This window comes from Balearica regulorum, chromosome 7, assembly GCF_011004875.1.
Source record: "Balearica regulorum gibbericeps isolate bBalReg1 chromosome 7, bBalReg1.pri, whole genome shotgun sequence".
Classification (NCBI taxonomy): domain Eukaryota; kingdom Metazoa; phylum Chordata; class Aves; order Gruiformes; family Gruidae; genus Balearica; species Balearica regulorum.
This window is the reverse complement of record NC_046190.1, coordinates 30,059,486-30,077,810: the sequence shown is the minus strand read 5'-3', so window position 1 is coordinate 30,077,810 and position 18,325 is coordinate 30,059,486. Positions and strand designations below refer to the sequence as shown.

At 42.0% G+C, this 18,325-nt stretch overlaps 1 protein-coding gene across 1 annotated transcript in view; it reads right to left on the bottom strand.

Moving 5' to 3' along the window:
* Window positions 1-18,325, bottom strand: part of CDHR1 (cadherin related family member 1) — a 74,397-nt gene that overhangs the window by 18,348 nt on the left and 37,724 nt on the right. The window contains 8 exon segments of the mRNA XM_075758696.1: window positions 2,432-2,584; window positions 5,334-5,537; window positions 7,253-7,353; window positions 10,203-10,281; window positions 13,099-13,242; window positions 14,925-15,041; window positions 16,734-16,820; window positions 17,326-17,415. Coding sequence (XP_075614811.1) covers window positions 2,432-2,584; window positions 5,334-5,537; window positions 7,253-7,353; window positions 10,203-10,281; window positions 13,099-13,242; window positions 14,925-15,041; window positions 16,734-16,820; window positions 17,326-17,415 — 975 coding nt within the window.

Sequence of the window (18,325 nt, the reverse complement as noted above, 5' to 3'; positions counted from 1 at the left end):
TCTAAAGCAGCACAGAGATAAAATCTTATTGCTTATTGTACACGTGGAGCTATAACTAAATTATAACATCTGCAGTGAAATAATCTTTGCTGCTGGAATCAGCCTGTCTTAGAATATCTTATGAAGGCTTAGTATTTTTACTTCGTTTTTTCTACATTCTTTTTATTCCTTCTCCTTTTAGCAGTCACAGTCCAGCTATGTCAACATGCTGACAACATGTTCCTTCAGGAAGGGATTTTTGTCAGCTTCCTTGCCTGCAATGGCTTATGTAGAGCTGTATTGTTTGTTTTATGCAGAGAGAGAAAAAAATAGCATAAAACTATTACTTCACAGGACAACTTATCAACAATTAAGAGAAGTGCCAGAAGAGCAAACTGAGATGTAATCTTAAAAGTGGCAGGGCTTTTTTTTTTCTTTTTAAAATAGAGTTTGGTTTTGGCAACTAAAGATAACTGCAGCTTGATCTGGTCCCCATCTGTGGTAGATGTGAGCATCTGCAGAATGTGAGGGATAGGTCCAGGCTCCTCTCAGGGCAGGATGTACTCTAAGCCGAAGGAGGTGGAGGCAGGAGGTTTGGCCCCCAAAGCATGTCAGCCCACGACAAGGTGGTACAGCAACATCTGGCCCCTGTGGCAGAGGGACTTCAGATCTAAGAGGCCAGGCTGGAGGTGTACAAATTACCACAGCTTCCATATCTTGGGAAACCCGCTCTGGCTCTTGGACAGCTGAAAATGAAGAAGGTCCTGACTACCTACTACATTTAAGAGCCAGCCCTAAATGGAAGACAGATTTTCTCTAGTAGCATTTGCTTCAGGTAGTTTCTCAATGCACTTCCCAGTCATTTTTTTTTAGCTTTAATTCCTCTCTGGTATTTTACTGTTTAATAACAAACCAGAGGAGAGGGATCATTGCTTACAGAAAAAATCCCCAACAAACTGAAAATAGCTTCTCAAAGCTGCTGTGGGATGCATGTTAAATAGAAATCAGAATATATTTCATCCAAAATTCTAACCAGAATGACTACATTGGCAACTACAACTGAGTAGGAAGCGATTTGAACTTTTCAGGGAAATGGAGACAGGAGTGAGGTCTTTATAAAGTATTTGCTGCTATATATTACTACCATATCATCCAGCTGCACTTTCTTCATTTGGAATCTAGACAAAAGTGGCACATTTTTAGCAAAGTCTTATGGTCTTTCTCCAGTAGAAATAATTTCATCCCCACCCAAAAAGTGAGTAACTTCTTAAGCTAAAAAAATATATATCCTTTTCCTGGCAATTCATTTCTTCAGTGTTCATGGCAATCACATTAACTACTTTGATTAGTATTCATGAGGAGGCCATGTGTAACTTCTTTACTGGTCTTTGGGTAGTTTAACCTGAATAAATGTGCACTTATTGTAATTAGTTTCGGTAGCACTTCATAGCCCTTTCAGAATCTTCCATTTTAATACAGTAATGATGCCTCATATTTTTGTAGCATCTATGAAGCTCAAAATGACTAAGGAACATTACAAGAGGAGACATGAAGCATACTGCAGTGAAATGACTTGCTAAGGACACAAAGCAAACCATATAGCAAGGGTGAGAACAAAATCCAGGAAGTTGGCTTCTGGACTGTGCAAAAAGTGCCACTTTCTGTACAAAATCGAAACTAGCATATGTTAATACTCAGCTAGATAGGTTTGGCAATTTTTATTTTTTTTTTAATTATTAGAGGGATTGTCAATGCCATTCTTTGCAGTCAGAACTCAACCATCTATACTTATGTTCAGAGGCAGCTGACAAAACCAGACTACTTAATTATCTTGTTGATGAGCCAATGAATCCATCAGGGAAGGTGACAACGCAAGGGTCCAGCTTTCGGATGAAAGCTGGTTCTTGTACGGCTGGCATGCAGCATGGGTGAAACAGCCTCGGGCCAGTCTGCAAAAGGCCATAGGGATGGATACACTCTGACAAAGGCAGTGAGCAAATTTGGGAAATTATCTTCCAGTCAGCTGGAGTCTTCAGCCTGCCAACATTCAAAAGCATGATCATGAACCAAATTACTTAGGACTAAGCAGGTGAAGTTCTGGCCCCAAAGAAATTAGGATTTCACCCTGTGAATTTATCATTACAAGAACAGAAATAACACCCTTAGGGTTCAATCTAGAATGACTCAGAGCCACCAACGTGCAGTTTCCATAGAGAGATAATACTCAACGTTTTGCACTGACTGGACTAAATTAGTCCACAGATGCATCCATCAAACCTTTGGAAGCTGATGAACCAGGGGCAGAAATGGGTTTCCCTTACATGGATTATAATGTCACTGACAATGCATCAGGTAGCTCTAGGCTGGTTAAGAACCTAAACTCCATCAGATACATAAGCCATCATACACATATCATATACACAGGCAGAGAGCACCCGGAAAGCAGTAGTACCTTGAAGGTTAACACCTTGAATTTTTCATAGTCAATAGCAGCGGAATTTTCCACTATTATTGTCACCTGAGCCTCATTCAGGACAGTTTGGGGAACCACTCGGAAGATGCCACCAGGTCCAACAAGACGGAGGTTGAATTTAGCATTGGCTCCCTGTGAGTAAAAGCAGATACGGCATTGTTTTCAGTGAACGATGCATTTCTTACAGCCTAGATTGGTGCTGTTTCTTCACACTGTATATAATTAGAATGAATCTTACTGCTGTCCATCCCCTGGGTAAGAGACTGCTAAGAAGCTTAGTTATATAATCCCTCCAGCCCTGGTCACAAGACGGACACAGCTTTTCTTAACACAGATTGACAAGCTGGGTTATTCTTTCAGTCATAATGGAAAAACCCTGCAGCAGGACTGGCTAACAGAGGAACTCTTATGGCAAGCAGCCTTAGGCTTCGTGCCACGCACTGTGAGCTAGCGCAGGTGACAGAGATGACGCCACATGCACACTGGCAGGCAAGTCCTGCCTCCTCCTGGTTCCTGTCAAGGAAAGATAACTGAACTGCCCAAGTCAGGACAATGGACCCCTCAAAAACCCAGCCTGCGTCCTAAGAGGTCACAGCCTGGGATGATGATGCAGAGCCACAAAGACATGCAGTTTCCAAATGCAGGCGGTAGTCCACAGTTTGCACTGACTGGGTTAAGCTAGCCCAGAGTTACAAACACTAAACCTTTTGGAAGCTGATGCACTTGGGAGGAGAGAGGAGTTCCACTTATGCAGGATAAAATATGACACACCTTTGACAGCTCCAGGTGAAGTGAGAAGCCAAATCCCATAATATAGATTAATAATTAACCCATTTAACCAACTCTCTGATTCATCAATTTCTGAAACAATGTCATAGTTACACTGTGACAATGGCCAGATTCTCTGCCTGGCTGGTGTCATGCTCTCCCCTTGCATGAATCTTGAGATGAAGAATTTCTAATAATAACTTTCATACAGGATAACTCTACTTTCAGCTGTATCCCTGGAGGACTTGTTATGAGCAGTTCTTGCTACAACCCTAGCTCATGTCAAGAGGAAAAGTATTCAGCAGTAGCTCCCCAAGGGAACCAGAATGATCTTGGATCCAAACTCAGTGGTCTGTGTTGTTCAGTCATACAAACCCTCACAGCTACACAGATGACAACAGGCTCTCTTTTGCTTGGCAGTAAAGTGAAACACACAAAGCCAGAGGTGCTGGACCATGGAAGATAGTGCTGATGGGGAAAGTGGACATCTGACCATACCAAGTCCTCTGCACTTGGAACTATACATGACTGGAGGGACAGTGGCATGGAGCAGGGAGAGAACTGCTTCCTTCCAACAACTAAGTGATTTCTGACAGTGATGTCCACCAGATCTGCTCAGACCAAGTCATGCTGCTGCACGTCTCCAAGCAGACAGCCATGGGACACAAGAATGACTGAAGAAACACCAGCACTGAGCCCTAAGCTGTGTCTGTTGGATGAAGAGGGCTGGGGGAGAAATTTCTGCATGAAGTTCTTGCAAGTAAAGATGGCATTTTCATTGAACTGTAGGCCTAAACCAGACCTTGCTTTCTCCTCCTCACCTGTACAACCCACTCTCCCAAAAGAAAGAGTCATTAATGGCTATGACTGAAGCAGACATACGTTTAATTTTCTTCTCTATATAGTCCTCTTGTACAGAAGAGAAAACATTGCATTCTATGCCTTAAAAGAAAAGCAACCCAACACTCTTAGAGTGATGTCTTACACTGCACTAGGAAGCTTCTTGAGAAATCTATACAGTGTATTTAGCAATGTTTTCTGCTTATTTTATAGCCTAACTTGCAGCCTAAATATTTTGTCAGCCTACATATGATACATATATATTTCGTCTCTAAATAGAAGAGATGGGGTTTGTTTCTTTCCTTCTGCAGCAACATCCCCTGTGACAACAGCAGGATAGATGTAGCACTGCTTTGAAAGCAGTCATTTATCTGCTTGCTGCAGAGCCGCAGAAAGGAGGGGGAAGAAGCTAGCGGGTTTGATAGAGTACAATACAGTCAAAACAGTACAATACTGAGCACAGTTATATAAGAGCACTCTTTCCAATAGTAATACCGTTCTCAGATGCATTAAGCTTTTCTCTTGTCACTGCCTAACCGCAGGCTAACTCAGATGGATGCCATTCACACAGTACTTAGCTTAGGGATCCCTATAGCAACCATCACCATAGTATCTACGGGCATCACGGGTCAGCTGGATAGCAGGCTGAGATGCATGGAGTCTTCTTTCCTTTTCCTTTATCTGGTTAGACTTAGTTTGGCTCTGGCATAATTTTTAAGATTACCTAAAAATATCACTCCAGCGGAAATGATTTATCAAAGCGCGCACTGCAGGCTCTGGCTGTAACATAAGGGCCAGAAGGATAATATATTGTAATAAAACCAACGTAAGGGTACGGACTGTATTGTTTCTGGCAGGGGCTAAGAAGATACAGACAGCAACTGCACTTGAAGTTACTGAAGTGATTGGAAGCTCTAAGTAAATCTCCAAAGGGCGTACATTCTTGGACAATTACACTGACAACAATTGAATATAACCAGTAGTTAGGGGAAGTTCATAAGGACTGTTCAACCTTAAGTTGCCACAAGAACTAGGCTGCAGATTTAGGACCGCCCTTCTCATTGAAATAACAGTATATGACAGACTAAGTATACTTCTGGGTCCAAACTCTCTGTGGAAACGGACCCTACTACTACTTTGTCTGCCCCAGGCTTTTGGAGAATGCAGGTGAAATAGTTGAGTTCCTAAAATGACATTTCTCCATCTGACAGCTCTTTCTAGTCTTTGGGAAAATAGGGCAGGAAAACTGAAAGTGCACATAGTTTCCACTTACCTGATCTGAATCATTGACTGTAATCTTCAATCCCCTCAAGATTTCACCCTCTGGGGGATGCTCGTACATAGTCAGTTCAAATCTGTTCTGGGGACCATTTTCTCCATAGAACGTTGGTGGATGGTTGTTGAGGTCAACCACTCGTATAGTCACCATGGCAAAAGCATAAGCTGAGACTTCACCTTCCTGACTGACTTCTGATGCCTGCAGCAGGCAAAAGACAGGGAAGAACGATGAGGGAATACTCTCCTCAGTTCCACATTCAGGTATTGTTCTGCACGTACCAATCACCCTAACACACTAACTTGTACGAAGATTCACAGCCTTGTATTTCTCTCAAAATCTCAGTCCATTTCACACTGCATTTTATGATAATTAGAAGATTATAGTAATAAACCAGCCCCAATAAAGCCCCAGTGAAAAAATTCTCCTCCTCATTTTGTGAGCTTAGTACCTCACCCTAGGTGAAAATGGTTCTCTGAAGACAGATAATCTACTAGAGACAAGATAATTGCTTGCCTAAAGTGTTACAGAATAGAAAAGGAAGACAATATTTAAATTTGCTGTGGTACCACAGGTAGCTGATTTTCACATTACTACAAGGACTGCAGCCTTGAAAACTCTGCGACAAAACCTGTACTTGCCATATTTAGGCAAATTTTTGAAACAGAAAAATGACACACTTTTTTTAAAAAAAGATTTAGTCTCTGATTTACAATTCTGCTTTGCTGTCTAGATGAGCTTAATTTAAGCTGGATATAGTTTGGACAGACAAGCAAACCTAGTTGGCATTTTTCTGAACTGAAAGATCAAATCTGACTGGATTTCAACAATTCCAACATGCAGCCTAATTCACTGGATTGAACCTAGGACATTTCTTCTGTCAGGACAGAAACTCTGGCTGGTGTTTTTGTAACAAAACAGCTCTAACATGCTTTTTTGCTCAAAGGGCTCAAAACAAAAGGCACTAGACTGCTAAATTTCTCTGAAGATGCTAGTCTGGTAACTGAGGCACCTGTCACTACCTACGCTGGGTAATACAACGCTCTCTTGGCTCCTCAGGCAGATTTTGTAGCCTGCACGAGCTCCAGGTTGCCACAGATGTAACTAAGAGATCAGAAAAGCTTGCAAGGGCTTAACTAATCCTGTATGCGGGAAGCACTAGCAGACTGCAGTAAACCAGAGAGATGAGGGGAAGAAACGGTGCCTGAGTTTGACTTGAACAATGGGAACTCTATGATCTCCCAGGTTCAGCAAGCTGCTTAAGCCCACTAGCAAGTGCCCTCGGGGATGCTACATTGGTTCTGGCAGTGTGCAAGGCCTCAAAGCTGCCTATAGACGATATTGTCCTTACCATGGCAAACTCTCGTGGTTGTAATATGCATTTGCTGAAGAAAATTATATAGTCTTCACAATTTAACTCCACATTTTTAAACTCTTGGTCTTTAGAAACTGCTTAAAATAATGCAGTCTGTCACACTGATACTAGCTCATCAAGGTGTTAGCCTGTATTTGTATGTCTGATCAACGCGTCAGGAGTGGATACTGACGTGACATTGCATGATCTACCCCAGTTAGTTTAACAGTTACCTACCTCATCACACAGAGGTTACAAGACATTAATTCCCAGTTTAGCAATAAAATCTGAAAACACAGTTATCTACATACTGTAAAGGATGTTGATACTCTAGACTCAGAGATGAAATTAGATGACTTCATTTGAAAGAAGTAATTTGAGACACTAAATATCCCAAGGAACAAAAGCAGTTTGTTCTGTTTTATACTATCTGGCACTCTGCTCAAATATAGGAGGTAGTTTCTAAAACAGGTAAAGTGAGCTATAAATTGAGCTATTTTAGACAACCATGCCTACTCATGGCATTTAAGACCAACAGTCTTCAAGTGGCTGCAGAACATACCTGAACCTTTAGTTCATACACTTCTTTCTTGAGTTGATTTGGGCTTTTTATAACAGAAATGGCTCCAGTTGTGTTGCTGATTTCGAATGAACCTTCACTTCCTGCAATAAACCCAAGATGTTCTAGTTAGATGCCACACTTCCTTTTTCTGAACAAGCACGTGTAATCAACTGTACACTTCATTAAGCATATCTTTGTCCATGTGTGTATCCATATCTATGAGTAGATCTGAAGCTGCTTTTCAAAAATGCATTTCTATGCCTGGTCACAGTGAGATGAACACACAGATGAGGGCCAGAAAGGGTTTCCTCCCCTAGGAGCAACTCAGTGGAGCTCTGGCCCTTTCGGCAGCTGCCCTCACTTTCCTGTTCCCACCCTGGTCAGGTTCCCTTCAAGCCTCAGCATGCAAATTTGATGTTCATTTCTATTATGCTGTCTTCTTTCTGTGCTGGTTTAGACAAAAATAGACATTCCTCATTTTAATTAGCAAATGCATAATGAAGTCTCTGAGAAAGAAGAACATTTCTCTCCCTAATATCAGCCAAGGTGAGAAGTCTGACAATCTGTCTGAAAAACATAGTCACCCTTTCTGCAGACAGAATCTCTGGAGAAGCATCTTCTGGCCTTAGACATTCAGTTGTTAAAAAACTCAGCCTCTTCAGAGGATCTGGGGTAAACCCCAGGCTTTTTGCATTGAGGCAGAGTCTGACATGGGCAGGACAGGGCTGCAGGCTGACTTTGCTACAGCTGACCTAACTTCCATTGATCCAAACGTATCGGTTACAGGGCCGCAGTCCCTTAAGACTTGGTGAGTTTGTGCTGAAGCAAATGCCAGCTTGCAGAGAGGCAGCAGTGTCTCATCACAACGTCTGCACCAATCTTGCTGCCACGGCCAAAAGCGGGCTGGGTGCCCAGGGAAGGGATCCTGTCCTGTCCTGCTCTGCCGAGGGGCTAGGGGCACCCCTGCATGCTACCTCACATAGCGTATCGGCCACAACCTATGCTTTGTGGCAGAGCCTACCTTTGAAAGGAAAAGAGAGAAAAACCCTTAGAATGAAGGAGATCAAACCTTCAGAAATAATGGATGATGACCTGAAAACTCAGCCATTTTTCTTTTTGTCTAACTCAATTCCAATGCTGATTTTTAAACCATCTTATAGTATCCTGTTTTGCTAATACCTGCAATAAGTGCAACTTCATTAAAGTACAGTAGACACAACAATAAACAGATATTGACTCATACAATGGTCAATTATTAAGATACATTGGCCTGGAAAGTACATCCTGACTGAGAAGCAGCTTAAATCAATAGTGGCTTCAAGTCGCCATACTTCATGTTATTGTCTAGTTATCACAGGGAAATCGGTAACTCAGAGCATGTAGCATTACGTGTGTTCCTTCATACAGGATGTTCAGAGGATTGGAGTAGTTTCTAAAATTATCCCATGCTCCCTGGATAAAAAATGCTTATAAAGAATAAATAATTGCCTATTTGCTGTTAGTATTTTCTTGCCCTTTGACAACCCAGCCTGCAGGTATTGGAATAATGGTTTGTCACGAGTAATGCCAGGGTCTGCGGTGCAGCAGCAGAAATCTGTTGTAATCTTTTGTTCTCTATTTCTTCAACTTTCTATGCGCTAAAAGCATATTCCCTTCCCCTCTTCTCCATTTAATGCTAAAAAAATCCTGTGTTAATGTGTATGAGGAAAGCCTGCTCTCCATTAAGTCATATTTTATGGTACTTCTCTGTCATCCTCTTCCATCTTCATCTTCCACTCTCTCCTAAATCAGTTTTTTTATCCCATAGCACCTTTTGGTCCTCCTCTATTTTCTTTGGAAACCTTGTATCTTTCCTCATTAATCCTGTTTCGCTTTGACATTTTCCCTGGTTCATCTGCCTTCATTTACTTTCCTTTCTCAATTTCCCCCTTGTCTAGCATATTTTCATCCCGCTTACTTGTTTTTCATTCTCCTCATTCTCCACCTTTCTTTTTACCTTTTCTCATTTTCCACCTATTCTCTTCTGCAACCTTTTTTCTCAATGTTTCTACCTTCTTTTTACCTTCCTCTGTCTATTCCCTTGCATTGAGAAGAAGGAATCTCAGCATGGGTCCCACTCCACATCAAGGCAAAACCTCAACTTCAACCCTCTCCGTCCTCTCTAGACCTTGCTGTTTAGATCACGTAACACAATGAAGAATTGCAACTCCCCCTCAGATTTCTCTTATGAAATTTGGGGATCTCTCACACCTGGGAGCTGGGGTGCCCAGTTGCCACGGAAGTCTTGTTTTGGGGGAAGAGAGAACCAAAGAAAATTAAAGTTGTAGCTTGAAATTTAGTTGAGCTAAGTTGTTGACTTCACCAGCTAATGAATCAGCAATTCAGCTCAGCCTCACATTTATGCTATTAAAAGACATGCGACAGACACCCTCAGAATAGCTGATGAAAAGCATTAATCTTCTGATAACATCTACTTTCTTCAGTGCAGCATACAGCCAGCCTCTCCTCACTGGTAAATATAATTTCTTCCAAGAAACCATAAGTTTGACAGTTTAGTCACTTTAATCACAATATTAATAAAAATATCCCTCTAAATACCATGTCTGGGTCTCCCAGTGCATTCTCTCACCTCCCAGATTAAAAGATAGAGATACTCAGTAGCAGTGAATGCATGTCCCTTTATGCTTTCTGAAATGACAAGCAGGCTACTGATGCCTAACAAATCAGCAACATTAAAAACTCCAAGCGTAGTTCTGTGAAGCAGATACTAAAACTCAGTGAATTGTATCTTGGCTCTTCTCTGGTAGACAGGGCCCTGGAGTTGTTCAAGGTACCTGACATTATTTCATGAGAATTTGTCTCAGCTTTATTAAACTCTAGCATATCCCATTCTAATTTAATGTCAGATCCAGTTTTGACTGCTCTTCAGATTTCCTACAAGTCTACTCACCGTTCACGATGCAGTAATGAATACTGTTAGGCTTTCCTCTGTCTCCATCAAGAGCAACAACAGTAAGGACCTCAGAGCCCTGGGGAGAAATGGAAAATCACAGTCTATGTGCCGAGATCAAAAAGCAGTGAAATTGCAACCACGTATTAATAAACTAAACTTCTGTAAGTCTTTCTGCAGTGAGGTGTTGGGGGGGAAAGTGGGTAATTTTGCACGTGCTGCATGGGGAACACAGCAAGGGCCTTTGACTCCCAGCCAGAAAAAAAACAGTGCTTGGCTTTGCAGAGCAGGAGCTGAATGCTACTCCTTGGGCCAACTCTGTGTTGTTCCTACATTGATAGTTTTAGTTGTTCCCAGGTACGTTGCAGCCTCAGGGCACGCCATGCCCTGCCAAGAGACCGGTGCCAGTTTGTCCAGCACCCTGCCCTCCTGTCCTTTTTTCCAACTCCACTTTTCGTGAGCACCAGGGGATGAGCAGGAGCACTGCACTGCTCCCCATGGGCTGCTCACGCTCACTGCTGTGGCAGTGCTTGACGCGTGGGTGAGAAACAGCTGCAAACCCCGTGTGGCCACCCGTACCTCAGCCCCAGGGGCTGGCCGGCTGCAGTAGCAGTTGGAAACTGTGGTCAGACACACCTACCTCGAGCCACAGACTTGGACAGAAGACTTGGAGTAATCAATCAAATTAAACTGCGAGTCACTATCAAGATGCCCCCCAGTAGCTGCTGTGCAGTCTCTCAGCATCGCTGCACGGCCCATGGTCACGCAGCATGTTGAGACACTGGCAGCTGCTGAGGAGTCAGCAGCTCGTTCTGGTCCTACCTAATTAAGTTTGGACAGGCAGCGAAAGCAAACAGGAAAACACAAAGTAACTTGGCCCACAGAACATTTAGGGCATAAAATTGTGATGAAAATGACAGTGACTCAACTGTCCTTAAACCTTCACTGTCTGTCTTTCTGTGCAAGTAACATGGCCGTGGGCCATATGTACAGAACTTGTGTACTGGAGACCATTTCCTTGTATGACTATTCCTATCAACTCAGAAGGGATGATGACTGTCAGCGTTAAAATGCTCACCCAAGTGGCAAGGAACTGTGCAATTTAGGCCTCTGAACTAAAGTGTTACTGTTTGGGGCTGCAAAAACAGGGAACATTGAAGTAACTGTCAGTTAATCACAAATGGCAACAGGGAACATTTTCATGACAACCCTTGAGTGAATTTTTCGAACAAGAGCAAAGATCTGTTAGAGCAACTGGAAATACAGAACGGTATTTATTATCATTTATGCTGGAAGCTGCAATAAAATCTGCCTACTGGGCAAAATGCAGTGCAGTCCCTTTGAAGGTGACAGAGTACTTGTAAATCCTGACAACTCCACCAAGGAGAAAAGAAGCAAGTTTGCAAAATGAACACCAAACGTGTAAACAACACGAAAATCAGGTAGCGCATCTCTCTCTGCGGAATTCATTCTAATAGCAAAATCCACACTAGGAAAGACCGATTTGTGCTTCCAACATTATAATACCATAATAGTGTAAGTTATGACCTCAGGCTGGATGTAATTAACATTTATAGACTCCCATTTCCATGGTAAACACTAACTCCTGTGCGCACCTGATAGTTGTTTCAAGATCTATATGTAACCATGCAGAATAAATCGATATACATAATATCATTCATTCCAAACATCTGCAAAGTACGCAGGCATTACTTCTCTGCCCTGCTGGAACGTACCAGCCTATGCACTGAACTGCGATATACAGTTACGCAAGGGCTGCAGTGCACATTGGAGTTCTGGACAGAAAGCAAAGACATGATCTTCCCTGAAATTCAAGAGAAGATCAGCTGAACAGTGCGCAATCACGCTGCCAAAGAGATCAATAGTCCAGTGTTGGGTAATTTCATGGGTAGATACCATTTCTTGTCCTATGTATAAAGAAACTTTTAATTAAAAATCTTATGCATCAGGGTGAAAGTTGATCCATACATAAATATGATGCCACTGCTTAGATAAAGAAAAAACTCATTAGTTTGCAGTTTCAAGAATAATGTGTGGCTGAAAACATCATGGTGGATATAATAAATAATCTGCTGAACTGTATACTCCCTTTCAAGCAAATCTGCATTAGGCATTTCTGAGGTGATGGCACAGCCAGGAGCTCAGTGTACTCCTTGGATTCTGTGTTTGTGATAGATACAAAGTGGTATCTATCTATCGGGCACATGCTGACAAATGCAGCGTCCCCACTTGTAAGTGGTTCTCCTAAGTATGTCCCTGCTTGCTTGATAATCTGGTGGGGTTTAGGCCTGGAAGGACTTCCTGGCCCATTCTGCCTATCTAGCCATCACTGAGCAGAAAGTATTCTGCATTTTGGGGGTCAGGATTGCTTCTCCCTAGGTGATGTCAATGGGACAGCACAAAGAGTCTGGAGCATTTGGGCCTAAATTCTCCCCATCCCTTGCACAACCAGCTGTGGGTACCAGACTGATCAGCTAGAAAATACAAGCACCAGGAGACCACACAGCACACAAACACACAAAGGCTTCTGGCATATGTTCAGGTGAAGTAACTTGCAACCTGCTTAAGCCTTCAGCCAGGTGCCTCTGCAGGTCTCAGCTACAGAAGAGTGCTCAGTCATTGTCTAGACTTAGACCAACATAAATGGGCAGAATTCTTTTTGACTTTAATGACAGCAACAGTAAGCCTTGCATGGCAAATTTGCAATGGATGTAAATAAGAAGTCTGAGATCTGGTCAGCTCATTTCACCTAGGAGTCAAATCAGAGTTTGGGTCCCAGTTTCCAATAAAGCCTGTGCTAGAAACCATAGGGCATCTCTTGACTGAGATGTGAAAGATTGCATTTGGTCTCCTACAGATGAAAAGCAGTACTTACCGCGAGTGTATCCTCATAGACGTATCCATAGTAGGGAGTCCCGATGAACATGGGAGGAGTGTCCTGCACATCTTCCACATTGACAGTAACTGTTGTGGTGGCTGAAAACACTTTGTTGTCTCCCCTGAGCTTTCCACCACCATCCTAGAAGAGAAGTCATCATCAGATCCCTCTGCCAAAACATGTTTGCAAATCAGCTTACGGTATTGCATGCACCTCACAAGCATTCAGAAGCACAGCCCCAGGAACACCTTCTCTCTCTCAAGACACACATTCACCTCTGCTGCCCTGGTCCCTTCTCTTTTCGATTTGTCCTGCTCCCTCTCTGATTAGGAAGACAGCTTGCAGTGTCTCAGAAGTAATTTCTCATATTAAAAGTGGTTGTGCCAATATATGCAGTCATATGTGATCTTTTATCAACAACACAGGGGACAAGGAATTCAAGGGTTTTTTTTTGGAAAAAGAATGCTAGAAACTGATGCAAAAAGTTAGCGACTAAGGTCACTAAGCCTTTCATCCCACATACAGTCTTCTCAAACACAAGAAAATGTGCAGTAGGCAGGCAGTGCATTTCTAGGGGGAAATTAAACAGTACACAAGATCAAAGTCTCCTAGGGACTCTTACATGACAAAGTGAAAGCATGGAGGAGCTCTGCAGCCGAGAACTGTTAGATAGCCACAGTGTATAAACAGTCTCTGGGGACTTGACTACAATCAACTCTGTGCTACTGATACAGCAGAGCCAATTAGAAAGATGACTCGCAATTTCAGAAGCTTTTAACACCCTCAGTCTCAGAGCACCAGCTGGAGGTCAGCAGTCACGCTGGTGTATAAGAGTGTGAATTCTTCAGCATATGTACTGTACCAATTCTAAAAATTCTATTTTTTTGGAAAAGATATGCTCAGTTTTTTCCTCCTTACTTCCCCAAAGGCAAAATTTAAACCAAATTTTGTTACTTCTCCTCAAATGAACCCCAGCTGAATAAATGCATAAAAAGATTCATATGTTTTTCATAAAACATGAGAAACTCAAAGTCCCCACAAGTAGCAGCAAAATCGTCCTCTTTCCACCCCTGAGAGCCTGTCTGTGTGACAGGTCCCCACAGGATCCTGACAGACTTTACTTCAGAATCCATAAACTTTTTAATGCCTTTTATGAATCGTCAGCCATGCCACAGGCACAGCACTGTTGAGAATGACAGTGCCAAGAAGGGATGTGCAGCAATATTTGCAGGATTTGAATAAGCTCCTGCCACAAGGCAGCAGAGAACTGAAAGAAATGAACATCCACGGATATTTACAGAAAAAAAGTCCGTCACTTGTGCTGCACTGGGTGCAGCTGTGCCCTGTGTCTTACTGCGGCTAATGACTGCCACTTGCACTGCCTGCCTGGGGTTTGCCCTTGTTGTGGTAGGGCCATGCCGCAGGCAGCACAGGGGAGCCCTGGGCACCTGCATTTGCCCAAAGGCTGATGCTTCTTGAAGCTGGGGCTGCATACACCAACTCTTCACTTTAGGTGACTCTTAAAAAACGCAGGTGACTTTCTGCAGTGGGGCTCACTACCCTGGCACTGGGGCCTGAGTAAAATGCAGAAAACCCACTCCTAAATGCCTCCAGATGTTCAGCAGCAGACACGGTCACTGTTCCTGCCTCACTTTTCCATGTTACGCCACACACCTCCAGATGTTACAGAGGGACCGACTCTGCTGCCTCAATGTTATGCCTCATGTTTCAGCAACCCTTTAAGTCACACTTGTATTCAAACTATTCACTCCTACTCAAATACAACCCCCTGCCTCCTCTAGTTTCAGATAAAAGCTTTATACCTTGGCCACAACAATGACAAAATGTGTTCTTGATTTCTCATAGTCCAGGGTGACCCCTGTTTTGATGCGCAGGACACCACTGTGACGGTCTATTGTAAACTTATTAGCATGGATGTTCTAGAAGAAAAGAAAAGAAACAGCGAGAGATTACAGGTATGGAAATAAGATTGCCATAGGGATTCATCTTTTTTTTCATCTGCTAAGGGAAAAGACTAGAATAATGATATGGTTTGGGTGAATAATGCATTTGATGAATTTCACCTCTGTGTGTTTATGAACAATTCATGAACCAACCACAAGTCTCTCATTATTCAGAATAAATCAGTTACCTTCAAGGTAGATTTTTTTAATCTTTTAGTATTTCATTGTGAAATCTTAAACTTTGGATAACACAGTTCATTGCATGGCAAGACGTAGTGAGGTTTAACAGAAAAAAAAAAAGATGTGGGGAAAAAGAAAGAAGAAAAAAAGGTGTTACCCCTTAGCATTTCAAAGTTCTGGCTTAAAAAAAGCAGGAAGCTTGCATACATAGAGTATTGTCAATAGAGTTGTGTTTTGGTGATTTTCGTGATATACAAATAAAACCTAAAAGATATCTGATTTCCAAAAAGGCCTAAAAACCATCTCCCTCCATTCTTCTGGACTGGAGATATCTATGAACACACTCCCATTTGGGTATCCATACACAATGGTCACTGTCAGATAATCTTGGCCTTTTCAGTAGACTTCACCACCCACCCACATCAGACTTTCAGAGAGTTTTTCTTCTCTGTGCAACTTGAGAATTCCCAGAGATTGTGCCAAAAGACATGGCAACATTTTTACAACAAAAACATGTATTTAGTAACCTTTTTGCCACACAAATGTATCAACTAGAAACAGAAGTTTGAAATTGCTGTTCCTTGGCTTCCTAGTCTATCAGCTTACTGGAAAAAGCCCTGTGCAAAATTGAATCCTGCATATGATGTATTTTAAATGGATCATAATTGGTGAAATCAAAACTAAATTTCAACAAGGCACTCAAGGTGGTATTTCACAGTACACCCCAGCTCTTAACAAGATTAGCTTTAGTGCTATGTAAATATCTTCCAACTTGTTTCCATATTTGTATCCAAAGTAAATATTGCAACAAACTGGTTTTGTTTTTTTTCTGTTGCCTTTAGAATCAGAGGAACTACAGGTAATCTGGACAAAGCTGCTTGTAGGAAGAAGGAATTTTAAGGACATAATGCAAAAAATTGCCCTTTTGGCATGCAGGAGGTCTGTAATAGAGAAGTTCAGCTTTAAATACAGAACCCTTTCTGTTCTTGACCAGTGGGCAATATGCAAAAGGCTGGTTTCAAGTGGGCACAGCTTTGTCAGTGAAAAGACTTAGTACCTCATATTTCACACTGTGATCCAGGTCTCAGCTATGCACCAGCCTGCTACACCAATGTGCACATTTTGGTTTCCAGTGCATTTGGCTTTCTAAAGAAAGCTATTTCATGCTTTAGAAATCCTATATGCATGCAAGATGACAGGTTAGGCTTGCTCTCTCCGTCACTCCAAATGAAGAGTCAATAAGAGCCCTGCCACGAGGAGTCCTGCTGGTAAGCATAGTAGTGACAGTGGCAACTCCAGCTCCTCCTCTTGCCTGCTGGACTGCCCTTGGCTGCTCGCAGTCAGACAATACCTGTTTTCTTGTGCACGGAACAAAACTGGTCCTGTAGACACCAGCAGCAGGCACAACCCTCAAAATCTTTTTTTAGCCTGATTTCTGAGATCTCAGTAAATAAGAGATGATTTTTGAAGGTACAGGAAATACCTTACCTGCAAGAAGTAGGTGATACTTCCTCCAGAACCCGTGTCTTTGTCCACTGCCTCAATTTTAAAGATACTGCTGCCAGAGGGAGAGTTCTGTGACCAGGAAGAGTTACCAGTCACACAGAAGTGGAAAACCGGATGTGTTAAAAGAAATGAAAAATGAGCATGCAAGGAGACAGAAAGAGAGAGCGATGGTAGAAAGAATATAAATGCATTGAAGGAATCAAAGAGCAGAAAGAAAAGAGGAAAGAGATTAAAAGCGGAGCAAACTGGAGAAGAACAAGAACAAAAAAAAAAACCTTTTTGGAATAAAAATGACAGGAAATCTCAGCTAAGACAAGAGTGCATCCTATTCCCACTGAAGTAAATTCTAAAAACTCCCGATAACTCACATCTTGGAGTTTACCCACAAAATAGCACACCTTCAGTACCTGCAGACTTATTCCCTAAGTTTGCAGTGAATATTAAATATCTACCCAAACCCTAAAACAAAAGAATGCAAGTTAGTCCTGAACATCTTATTTTACTATTTTACATACTAGCTCTTCTTTACATCCTATTGGAATATACTTCCAGTATGCAAAGGAACTTCACCAACCTCTGGGACTTGGACTATGTAAGGTGTATTGATGAACTCAGGGCTCTCATCGTTAGCATCCATTACGAGGATCCTGACTTTTTCAGAAACCTGGAGTAGAACATGAAAAATATATTATGACTCAAACTGATTTTCAACATTGTCCTGGTTTCAGCCTGTTCATTTGCCTACTAAGGTGTATTCAAAGGCAATGCAAAATTATGTTGTAATAGAATATCTCTGCACTACCAAAACTGAGCACATAAAAGAAAATACAAAAAAATCTCACAATCCAGAAGAATTTGCTTTGTGGAGAAGATCCAGATATCTCCAAACTAAATAAGGAGTCTCAGAGTACAGATTGGGGCTAATTTTCAAAAGTCTTTCTTCTTCTTTATGGCATTCAAAATACTGTCACGTATTGTATGAGAATACATAAAAGACTGTAAAAGTTGGTTCCTGACAGCCAAGAGCATTCATTAATGTCTCATTTGATATCATGACACTAGGTTAATAGCATGCATAATTTGGATGTACAAATGCACGCTACTAGTACGTAATAATCCATCTTGAACAAAATACGTGTTCTCTTTCTAAAAAGATAGCAAACATATTTGACCAGCAAAACTTTCCAGTTGTTTGCAAGTGGACATGTGAACATGATCCCATTATTTCCTATTTACAGAGGTTGTCAGGGCAGTTGTGCCTGTAGGATGCTGGCACCTCCCAAACATATGTTGCAGTAATCGCAATTAATTTGCTTGAGATGAGGAAGAGTTCTAGAGTCATTCTGTCTTGTGAATAGTAAGAGGGTCCCACTTTTGTGACACCTCTAGTGATGAATGAAGCCCAGGTCATCTTATTGGCAGACTAATATCCTGGCTGTGACAGCATCTGTCCGTAAACTAAAAATGCCAAGGAAATTTGTAGAACTAGGATTAGATGCTTGTGCAATGACTCAGATAAGTCCTTAATGATTAGACGTGATCAAAGCTTTATTCAACAGCAGACAAGAAAACCC